General features: G+C 42.2%; 2 protein-coding genes across 5 annotated transcripts in view; both read right to left on the bottom strand.

Annotated features, from left to right (window-relative positions):
• The window catches only part of LOC127915298 (CUGBP Elav-like family member 3), an 86,933-nt gene extending 78,694 nt beyond the window's left edge, over window positions 1–8,239 (bottom strand). For 2 of the 3 annotated variants that reach the window (XM_052495146.1, XM_052495147.1), the window contains exons 1-3: window positions 7,661–8,238; window positions 7,413–7,440; window positions 6,862–7,110 (exon numbers count right to left, since the gene is read on the bottom strand). In XM_052495146.1, coding sequence (XP_052351106.1) covers window positions 6,862–7,006 — 145 coding nt within the window. In that variant the 5' untranslated portion in view covers window positions 7,007–7,110; window positions 7,413–7,440; window positions 7,661–8,238. Of the gene's footprint in view, window positions 1–6,861; window positions 7,111–7,412; window positions 7,441–7,660 lie in introns of all 3 variants that reach the window. The other variant, XR_008090920.1, reaches the window with a different exon arrangement.
• Window positions 8,240–9,714: 1,475 nt separating this feature from the next.
• The window catches only part of LOC127915293 (ADAMTS-like protein 4), a 131,850-nt gene continuing 129,064 nt past the window's right edge, over window positions 9,715–12,500 (bottom strand). For both annotated transcript variants that reach the window (XM_052495132.1, XM_052495133.1), the window contains exon 17: window positions 9,715–12,083. In XM_052495132.1, the coding sequence (XP_052351092.1) occupies window positions 11,953–12,083 (131 nt within the window). In that variant the 3' untranslated portion in view covers window positions 9,715–11,952. The remainder of the gene's footprint in view (window positions 12,084–12,500) is intronic.

The following is a 12,500-nucleotide window of genomic DNA, read 5'->3' as shown; positions in this document are numbered from 1 at the left end:
CAGACCCTCATGCCAAATTGAGTCGAAGGCTTTTTTGAAATCAACAAAGCATGAGAAGACTTTGCCTTTGTTTTGGTTTGTTTGGTTGTCAATTAAGGTGTGCAGGGTGAATACATGGTCTGTTGTACGGTAATTTGGTAAAAAGCCAATTTGACATTTGCTCAGTACATTGTTTTCATTGAGGAAATGTACGAGTCTGCTGTTAATAATAATGCAAAGGATTTTCCCAAGGTTACTGTTGACACATATTCCACGGTAGTTATTGGGGTCAAATTTGTCTCCACTTTTGTGGATTGGGGTGATCAGTCCTTGGTTCCAAATATTGGGGAAGATGCCAGAGCTAAGTATGATGTTAAAGAGTTTTAGTATAGCCAATTGGAATTTGTTGTCTGTATATTTGATCATTTCATTGAGGATACCATCGACACCACAGGCCTTTTTGGGTTGGAGGGTTTTTATTTTGTCCTGTAACTCATTCAATGTAATTCTCTCTTCCTCTCTCTCTCTCTCTCTCTCTCTCTCTCTCTCTCTCTCTCTCTCTCTCTCTCTCTTTCTCTCTCTCTCTCTCTCTCTCTCTCTCTCTCTCTCTCTCTCTCTCTCTCTCTCTCTCTCTCTCTCCCTCCCTCCCTCTCTCTCTCTCTCTCTCTCTCTCTCTCTCTCTCTCTCTCTCTCTCTCTCTCTCTCTCTCTCTCTCTCTCTCTCTCTCTCTCTCTCTCTCTCTCTCTCTCTCTCTCTCTCTCTCTCTCTCTCTCTCTCTCTCTCTCTCTCTCTCTCTCTCTCTCTCTCTTTCTTTCTATCTCTCTCTCTCTCTCTCTCTCTCTCTCTCTCTCTCTCTCTCTCTCTCTCTCTCTCTTTCTCTCTCTCTCTCTCTCTCTCTCTTTCTCTCTCTCTCTCTCTCTCTCTCTCTCTCTCTCTCTCTCTCTCTCTCTCTCTCTCTCTCTCTCTCTCTCTCTCTCTCTCTCTCTCTCTCTCTCTCATGTACCTGTGTGTAGGTAGAGCGGCTGGCCAATGTTGTTCCTACAGCTGTCACAAACCTGTCACCACCACTAAGACAACAGGCAGCAAATGAACCAGGGCTGTTCTCAGAGTTGTCACACATAATGACACACACAGACACACACAGACACAAACATAATAACACACACAGACACACACACATAATGACACACACAGACACACACACATAATGACACACACAGACACACATACATAATGACACACACAGACACACAGAGAAACACACATAATGACACACACAGACACACATAGAAACACATAATGACACACAGACACACAGAGAAACACACATAATGACACACACAGACACACATAGAAACACACGTAATGACACACACAGAGACACACACATAATGACACACACAGAAACATACACACACAGAGAAACACACATAATGACACACACAGACACACAGAAAAACATGCATAATGACACACAGAGAAAAACACATAATGACACACACACAGACACACAGAGAAACACATAATGACACACACACAGACACACAGAGAAACACACATAATGACACACACACAGACACACAGAGAAACACACATAATGACACACACACAGACACACAGAGAAACACACATAATGGCACACACACAGACACACACATAATGACACACAGAGACACACACAGACATACTGTAGAGACGAACACAGATACCGACAAAGAGACACACACACGCACACACTTATAACAACAGCAAGATTAGAACAACTCTACAAAGCGCGCACACACACTTAATAGAAATTAACAATGACCCCCTCCAAACACACACACTTAATAGAAATTAACAATGACCCCCTCCAAACACACACACTTAATAGAAATTAACAATGACCCCCCCTCCAAACACACACACACTTAATAAAAATTAACAATGACCCCCCCCCCCCTCCAAACACACACACACTTAATAGAAATTAACAATGACCCCCTCCAAACACACACACACTTAATAGAAATTAACAATGACCCCCTCCAAACACACACACACTTAATAGAAATTAACAATGACCCCCTCCAAACACACACACACTTAATAGAAATTAACAATGACCCCCCAAACACACAGACCCTTAACAGAAATTAACAATGACCCCCCCCCTCCAAACACACAGACCCTTAATAGAAATGAACAATGACCCCCCAAACACCCCCCCTCCAAACACACAGACCCTTAATAGAAATGAACAATGAACCCCCCAACACCCCACCCTCCAAACACACACACCCTTCATAGAAATTAACTTAACAATGACCCCCTCCAAACACATACACCCTTAATAGAAATGAACAATGACCCCCAAACACACACACACTTAATGGAAATTAACTATGACCCCCCTCTCCTCCAAACACACACACCCTTAATAGAAATGAACAATGACCCCCCTCCAAGCACACACACCCTTAAAAGATATTAACAATGACCCCCCCTCCAAACACACACACACACTTAATTGAAATTAACTATGACCCCCTCCTCCCCTCCAAACACACACACACTTAATAGAAATGAACCATGACCCCCCTCCAAACACACACACTTAATAGAAATGAACTATGACCCCCCCTCCAAACACACACTCACTTAATAGAAATTCACTATGACCCCCCCTCCAAACAGACACACACACTTAATAGAAATTAACTATGACCCCCCTCCAAACACACACACCCTTAATAGAAATTAACAATGACCCGTCCCCCTCCAAACACACACACCCTTAATTGAAATTAACTATGACCCCCCTCCAAACACACACACCCTTAATAGAAATTAACTATGACCCCCTCCAAACACACACACACCCTTAATAGAAATGAACTATGACCCCCTCCAAACACACACACCCTTAATAGAAATTAACAATGACCCGTCCCCCTCCAAACACACACACATCCTTAATAGAAATTAACTATGACCCCCCTCCAAACACACACACACACGGAATAGAAATGAACTATGACCCCCCTCCAAACACACACACCCTTAATAGAAATTAACTATGACGCCCCCTCCAAACACACACACCCTTAATAGAAATTAACAATGACCCGCCCCTCCAAACACACACACACACTTAATAGAAATGAACTATGACCCCCTCCAAACACACACACACACACACACACTTAATAGAAATTAACTATGACACCCCCTCCAAACACACACACCCTTAATAGAAATTAACAGTGACCTGCCCCCCTCCAAACACACACACACACTTAATAGAAATTAACTATGACCCCCCTCCAAACACACACACACTTAATAGAAATTAACAATGACCCCCTCCAAACACACACACCCTTAATAGAAATAAACTCTGACCCCCCCCTGCTCTCCAGTCATAGAGGATGTCTTTATACCCATCTCTCTAATAATGTATGAGCTGTTGGCTTTTCCCAGAAAAACCCAATGTTTAACCTACAGATCGGACTGCATTCCATGTTTTCCCATTTAAGGTGAGGGAGGGCTGGGACGGAGAGATAAACAGAGAGATCAGGACGACAGTGATCCAAAAACCAACCAAGCTCACGACTGAGTACACACACGCGCACGTGTGTATGCACGACACTAGAGGATTAGAGAGTATGAGCGAGAGAGAGCGAAACACACAGAAAGACTGAAAGAGAGAAAGAATATACTCTCCCCTTCCCCCATCCTCTCCCAGAAGACACTGTTTGGTATACAGTCAAAAGTTTGGACAACCCTACTCATTCAAGGGCTTTTCTTTATTTGTACTATTTTCTACATTGTAGAATAATAGTGAAGATATCAAAACTATAAAATAACACATATGGAATCATGTAGTAACCAAAAAAGTGTTAAGCAAATCAAAATATATTTAATATTTTAGTAGCCACCTTTTGCCTTGATGACAACTTTGCACACTCTTGGCATTCTCTCAACCAGCTTCACCTGGAATGCTTTTCCAACAGCCTTGAAGGAGTTCCCACATATGCTGAGCACTTGTTGCTGCTTTTCCTTCACTCTGCGGTCCAACTCATCCCAAACCATCTCAATTGGGTTGAGATCGGATGATTGTGAAGGTCAGGTCATCTGATGCAGCACTCTCTCACTCTCCTTCTTGGTCAAATAACCCTTACACAGCCTGGAGGTGTGTTCGGTCATTGTCCTGTTGAAAAACAAATGATAGTCCCACTAAGCACAAACCAGATGGGGTGGTGTATCGCTGCAGAATGCTGTGGTAGTCATGCTGCTTAAGTGTGCTTTGAATTCAAAATAAATCACAGACAGTGTCACCAGCAAAGCACCCCCAAACCATCACACCTCCTCCTCCATGCTTCATGGTGGGAACTACACATACAGAGATCATCCGTTCACCTACACTTTGTCTCACAAAGACAAGGCGGTTGGAACCAAAAATCTCAAATTTGGACTCCAGACCAAAGGACAGATTTCCACCTGTATAATGTCCATTGCTCATGTTTCTTGGCCCAAGCAAGTCTCTTCTTCTTATTGGTGTCCTTTAGTAGTGGTTCTTTGCAGCAATTTGACCATGAAGGCCTGATTTACGCAAACTCCTCTGAACAGTTGATGTTGAGATGTGTCTGTTGCTTGAACTCTGTGAAGCATTTATTTGGGCTGCAATTTCTGAGGCTGGTAACTCTAATGAACTTATTCTCTGCAGCAGAGGTAACTCTGGGTCTTTCTTTCCTGTGGCTTTCCTCATGAGAGCCAGTTTCATCATAGTGCTTGATGATTTTTGCGACTGCACTTGAAAAAACTTTCAAAGTTCTTGAAATTTTCCAGATTGACTGACCTTCATGTCTTAAAGTAATGATATAATGTTGTTTCTCTTTGCTTATTTGAGCTTTTCTTGCCATAATATGGACTTGGTCTTTAACTAAATAGGGCTATCTTCTGTATACCACCCCTACCTTGTCACAACACAACTGATTGGCTCAAACACATTAAGAAGGAATTAAATTCCACAAATTAACTTTTAACAAGGCACAACGGTTAATTCAAATGCATTCCAGGTCACTACCTCATGAAGCTGATTGAGAGAATGCCAAAAGTGTACAAAGCTGTCATCAAGGCAAAGGGTGACTGCTTTGAAGAAACTCAAATATAGAATATATTTTGATTTGTTTAACACTTTTTTGGTAAATACATTATTCCATTTGTGTTATTTCATAGTTTTAATGTCTTCACTGTTATTCTAAAATGTAGAAAATAGTCAAATAAAGAAAAACCCTTGAATGAGTAGATGTGTCCAAACTTTTGACTGGTACTGTATGTGATCAGGAGAGGGTGATAAGTGACAGTGTTTCCATGGTGACCCATCATCAGACACATGCTAAAACAGACAGCCTACTCTACTGTTGAAGTGTTTACATCAATGATAGTGCTACTTCATCAGCATTACTATCAACCTAGACCAGCATTACTATCAACCTAGACCAGCATTACTATCAACCTAGACCAGCATTACTATCAACCTAGACCAGCATTACTATCAACCTAGACCAGCATTACTATCAACCTAGACCAGCATTACTATCAACCTACACCAGCATTACTATCAACCTAGACCAGCATTACTATCAACCTACACCAACATTACTATCAACCTAGACCAGCATGACTATCAACCTACACCAGCATTACTATCAACATAGACCAGCATGACTATCAACCTAGACCAGAATTACTATCAACCTAGACCAGAATTACTATCAACCTTCACCAGCATTACTATCAACCTACACCAGCATGACTATCAACCTAGACCAGCATTACTATCAACCTAGACCAGCATTACTATCAACCTAGACCAGAATTACTATCAACCTTCACCAGCATTACTATCAACCTACACCAGCATGACTATCAACCTAGACCAGCATTACTATCAACCTAGACCAGCATTACTATCAACCTAGACCAGCATTACTATCAACCTACACCAGCATTACTATCAACCTACACCAGCATTACTATCAACCTACACCAGCATTACTATCAACCTAGACCAGCATTACTATCAACCTAGACCAGCATTACTATCAACCTACACCAGCATTACTATCAACCTACACCAGCATTACTATCAACCTACACCAGCATTACTATCAACCTACACCAGCATAACTATCAACCTAGACCAGCATTACTATCAACCTAGACCAGCATTACTATCAACCTAGACCAGCATTACTATCAACCTAGACCAGCATTACTATCAACCTACACCAGCATGACTATCAACCTAGACCAGCATTACTATCAACCTAGACCAGCATTACTATCAACCTAGACCAGCATTACTATCAACCTACACCAGCATTACTATCAACCTACACCAGCATTACTATCAACCTACACCAGCATTACTATCAACCTACACCAGCATAACTATCAACCTACACCAGCATTACTATCAACCTACACCAGCATAACTATCAACCTACACCAGCATTACTATCAACCTAGACCAGCATTACTATCAACCTAGACCAGCATTACTATCAACCCAAACCAGCATTACTATCAACCTACACCAGCACACACACTTGATCTTTAAGTGGGTGTTTAAAATATTTTAAAGTGTGTGTCTTAATCTCCTGTAGCTGTGTGTATGTATGTGTGTGTGTGTGTGTGTGTGTGTGTGTGTGTGTGTGTGTGTGTGTGTGTGTGTGTGTGTGTGTGTGTGTGTGTGTGTGTGTGTGTGTGTGTGTGTGTGTGTGTGTGTGTGTGTGTGTGTGTGTGTGTGTGTGTGCCAGTGAGTAGTCTAGCCCAAACGCCTATTTGTGTCCAAAATTATTTCTACAGGTGGCTGGGTTCCCATTATTCGCCTACCTTTGTGCATGCCGGTGTATTTGTCCTTTATCACCGTCAGCTCGTAGATCTTCCCGAACTGTTCAAAGATCGGTTTGAGGTCCTTCTCCTCTAGATTCCGAGGAATCTGCCCCACGAACAGCTTGATCGCGTCGGCTTCCTTCATCAGAACACAGTGGGGAGAACGACAGGCGCTCTGCGGGGTTCGAGGTGAGAAGAGCGGGGTGAGTGCGAGCAGAGTCGTGGTCCTCTGGAGAGGAGCGACCAGAGCTGGAGGGTGTTGGAGGAGAGAAGGAAAAGGAGATGGACATAAAAACAGGATATGTAAATGTGTCATTTTATTTTTTTCACAATATAGGATAATCATTGATTAATTGAATAAAACCAAATCAATATTTTGGATTAATTCTGATATCTTTACAATATTAGCCTATTGACACAGACAATGGCACTTGCGCCTCTCATAAAAACAATTATGCAAATGATGATCAGCCAATCAAAAAATAATTAAGACATTTAAATTGCAATAAAACAGAAATTAAAATTAAATATCAATAAAAGTGATATATTACCTTTAGGACGTGAGAGTGTTCGGAGCCCCTGGGGAAAGGAAAATATATGGTTTAGACAGTAGATGAGCGCTGTAGAGCGGCTGTGAGCGGTTTCTTTGTTTGGCCAGCTGTAGGTTACATACACTCATTGGATGTCAACGTATGGGGGCTCATCTCTTTGTCCGCCCCGGCTCAACATACACACAAAACACACACAAAACACATGCGCACAAAAACACAATATGGAGCCTTGGTTTTAAAAATCCTACCGATTTCAAGAGATCCTTCACTCCTCGTTGTAAAATAATTCCCAGGGTAATTTGAGATGATTTTGTTTATTTTTCCACGTTTTGCCGTGGCGTTGTTGTCTTCAGTGCGCGTCTCCTGTTACCCTCCCTCCGGGAATAGTAGGCTCAATGCGATTCGTTCTCCGCTCTTTGTGCCAATCGCTCCCTCTCCCGGTTTCGAATCCGTAACAGATCAGTGGAGTTGCTGCTCCCGTTAAGGTCTCACGTCTTAACCCGGTGCCTTGGTGATACGTTATTTGCTATATCCTCTCGTCACGACTCTTGGCAAATCCGGTAAAGCCAGTCAGTCACTCTCTGAGTACTGCCCTGTCTGTTAGAATAGTAAAATTTCTGCAATAATTAGGCTACAAGGCTATATTCTTAAAAACTATTTCTGCAGCAGACAGCTATTGATAAATCCAGCAGTCCATTTATATAGACATTTAAGGGTTAACACATATATTAAATTATACTTATTAATATCTAACGTTTCCCTCCCGCGCTACCCCTCTTTTCCCTTAGTGTATAGGCTACCGTAGCTTTTGACGTCGTCTGCCGGTGTCTCCCTCTCTCTCTATCCTGCCCTCCCTCCCCCCTCTCCCTCGAGCGGTTGACAGGCTGTGACGTAAAAGGCAGGGACCGTCAAAAACTCTACTCCAACCTTAAAAAGAAAACCCATCTTATCTTTCCTAGACGTAGCCTACACCTTTTAGCCCTGAAAGTAGCATATAGGGAACACTGTGGAACATATATGGACAGCTATTTCAGTTATCAAAACCAGGATTATTCGACCATTTCAATAAGCGTTTTCAAACAAGCTCTTTGACTATGTCTACGTTAGTGTCCAGTGTGTGAGTGCTCGTGGACGGTGCCTGTAAGTTCTGGAACGCCGTGCTACCTATTGTTCTGGCCGCGAGCTCTGGCCGTGGTGCTGAAGCCTGCCATACTACCAGCGCGCGCGAGCGGCGTCACGACTCCAGCTGCGCACACAACACACACACGCCAGCCTTGAGGTTGCCCTAACCAGTTCTCTTCTGCGTGTTGAACAAACGCTAAATTCGTAATCATATCCACGATGTGCACAAATAGGCTAGCCTAATGTGCGAGAGAAAGGGGAGAGAGCGAAAATAGAGAAGAGGATAGGCCTATACTACAGACTACACTGATCTAACAGTATGGGTTAACCTACAATAATACACCGTCGTTTCAGCCTAGTGAGGGAGGGATCCTCACCGCTCTGATACAGACAGGCATAGTAGACCTCATCTGTCCATGGTCCTGAACCAAGATATTTACAACCTTCATCAAACTATGAAGCTTTTTAACTCATCTTTACTGCTGGTGGGGTTCTCTTTGGTCTCTTTCCGGTGTGTGTTTGTTTTCTTCTTCTGCCACCCCCCTCGCGCTTGGGGAGAGGAGTCAGAGAGTTCAGGGTAATTTACTCTGAAAGGTTACCATCTGCTTCCCACCACCTCATGCCCCCCTCTCCCCGCCTACTGCCCCCCACCGTTATACATCGTCAGTTCACACACGCGGGGTCTATACCGGGAACAAGCCGCTGGACGGCACGCGCGGCCTACCACGGGGATATACACGGTATCACCCACTGAACGTAGCTGTAGGCAACATGAACATGCATGAGGAACCGATGCTCGGGCCTCTTTCATGGTGGTGTCAGAACTGGGGCTTTTCGGTTTCTCTGTCGTCTGTGGAGTAGGCCTAGGGCTAGAATAGGACGAAATTGCCCCCTATAGATCCGGATTTATGGTCAGGTTAGCATTTATACCCAGAATGATGTCGTTTGTTCATAGAGGAAACGTTAGATCCATGAAGTCATATTAAGCTTACTTGAGTTATTATCACAACACAACCTAGTCTATTCTGAACAAGGGAAGACAAGTTGGCTACAGCTTTACAAGCACACAATACCGCCACCTGGCCACTGTTGAGGATATGAAGGTCTACTTAATTACAATGTACTGTAGGTCTCAGTGGACATCTAGGCTGCTAATTGGGGGAAAGAAAAAGGCGAACTATTTTCTGGTTTCAGTTTTTATTTCAGATTAAGTTTGTGATAGCATTTTCCACACACTCGTTTGCCTTTTTCAAAATAATACAAAATCCATATACTTCTACACAATAACTTCTGACACGGTAGCAACAAAGGGAATTTGCTACAGCTCCTATTTAAGAAAAAATAATAAATTACATGTATTTTTTATAATAGATAAATTACTATCCTTTTTTCAGACTTTTTAATATATATTTTTTTGTTTCTACTAAAAACGATATAAAACATGAAAATGATATTCACAGAGACTCACACAAGAATACACCCACGGCTGCATACTCACAGAAATAAACACAAATAGGCAATTTCAAAGAGACAGGAAGACAAACATACAGACACACAACACACACCATCCAAGGGTAGCAAAATATCATTTGTTCTTCTTAATATGATGACTGAAAAATATGAATACTTTATATGAATATATGCATACAGTTAACATGTACAGTATGCCTACAATTCAAATCATACCACAATATAGGATATATTTATGGATATGTATATTAAGTATATGTTCACACAGAAATATAGACATACAAATGTAATATTGACTGACATATATACACATCGTTCACCTGTGGAGTGTGTGTGTCTGTCTGTCTGTATGCTGTAGACGTAACATAAAGTAACATGTTACAACTATGTCAAGGCATAGGGGCAATATCTGTTAAAAAGAGCTTTGTTTAAGTCCAAGACAGAACTCTTTTAAACATTTTCAGTAAAAACACAAATTAGTCAGGGAGATGTTACTTGCTCCTTTGGAAGTTAAAGGCCCAGTGCACTCAAAAACATGATTTTTCTGTGTTTTATATATCCTTCCAAACTATGAGTTTGGAATAATACTGTGAAATTGTGAAAATTATGATAATGCCATTTTAGAGTAAGAGCTGTTTGAAAAGACAAAAAAAAAGTTTTGGTCTGCATGGTGACATCACCAGTTAGTTAAGAGACCAAAAAGATAAATAGTTTCAAACGTCTCTGCCAATAACAGCTACAGTAGTTTTCAGTTTCCTAGCAAAATTCTTGCTTGAGAAATTGCTCTTTGCTAAGAAGTTATTTAGTTTCTTTTTGACCATTTGAATTGAAAACAGTCACAGTAAGGTACTTCATTGTTACCCAGAAAGGATTTGATATTGAGATAAAAACAGCTGCATTGAACCTTTCAGACACAGCTTTGCATATTGTGGCAAATGCATTTCTGAAAATGAATGCATAAATGAATACAATGTTATTTCAATACCTACCATTCTTGAACATATTGATGGGTCAGATGATACAAATGTCTCAGGTAGTGGTATATTTTCTGTATGTAGCAGAGGTGGTTGGGTGTAACCTTGGCTGAGGCCTGAACACTGGTATTAGCTTTCAAGGTTAATGCCTTGGCTTTAGTTCAGTGGGCTAACAGTCATGAGGGCACAGGTTGGATACCTGGACAGTCACCAATAGACCATACAGTCGTTTCATTCTACCCCTGCTTGTTTTCAGATTGGGGGCGTTCTCAGGTTATGGACATCTCTCCACTATTTTCCTTTAAAAACAGGTCACTTGTACTAGGCCACCATTTTACATTTTGGTATGTTTTCACCAAATGTTGATGATGCTGTATAAACACTGAGGAGACATTTCAAATAGTTTTTTGGCATATAGAACACAAACATAGAAAACATACATCATAGAAACTTCCAGCAGGTTCTACACTGCTGTTGGGTTATACCTTCTGGGTCCCATCTATCCATACTAGCATACTACATAGTATGCATGGACAATACTTCACCTCACACTAAGTGGTATGCAAGTTTGGCTACTGGGACAGAGCTCTGGACCCAGGTCCTGGGTGTACATACATCATCCACAGCATCTCTCAGCCATAGAAACAGAAGGAGTGGACATAGAAATCAGATATGTTCCATATTATGGAGCTCTGTACAATGTCATTGGCACATTTTTTGCATATGCAGATAACCCATCAAATGTAAGAAATGTAGTAAGTAACAAATTAACTCACATTCCAAAACATCCCTTCTATAACGGCTGTACATCTGGCCCAGAACACAATTCAATCCCCACTTTATGTGGTAATATATCCACTCTACCCACTCCATTTCTATGGTCTGATCATTTCTATGGTAACCTGCGCTTTGACTTCTAACCCCTTAAACCCTGACCCCTGGCTGATCTCAGCTGGAAGCCTGTTATTGGCTGGTCAGTGCCTCTTGGCCCGCTGAGCACTCTGGGTACATGAGGCGCAGCAGGCAGTCTTGTAGTAGGAGTAGACACACAGTCTGGCCTGAACCACCATCACACAGTTATGACGCAGGTCCCTGCAGTTCTCATCTACAGAGAGAGCAGAGGAGAGGAGAGGAGAGAGTGGAGGGGAGAGAGTGGAGGGGAGAGGAGAGGGAAGAGGAGGAGAGGGAAGAGGAGGAGAGGGGAGTAGAGCAGAGGAGAGGAGAGGAGAGGGAAGAGGACGAGAGGAGAGGGAAGAGGAGGAGAGGAGAGGGAAGAGTGGAGGGGAGGAAGAGAGGGGGAGAGGGAAGAGGAGGAGAGGAGGAGAGGGAAGAGGAGGAGAGGGAAGAGGAGGAGAGGAGAGGGAGTAAAGAAAGGGTTAGATTTTAAATCTCACAAGCATCTCACACATACTGTACAGTGCCTTCATATAGTATTCACACCCCTTGACTTTTTTTCACATTTTGTTGTTACAGCCTGAAATTAAAATGGATTAAATTGAGATTTTGTGTCACTAATCTACAC

The sequence above is a fragment of the Oncorhynchus keta genome, chromosome 34, assembly GCF_023373465.1.
Source record: "Oncorhynchus keta strain PuntledgeMale-10-30-2019 chromosome 34, Oket_V2, whole genome shotgun sequence".
Classification (NCBI taxonomy): Eukaryota; Metazoa; Chordata; class Actinopteri; order Salmoniformes; family Salmonidae; genus Oncorhynchus; species Oncorhynchus keta.
This window is presented reverse-complemented; position numbering and strand designations above follow the sequence as displayed.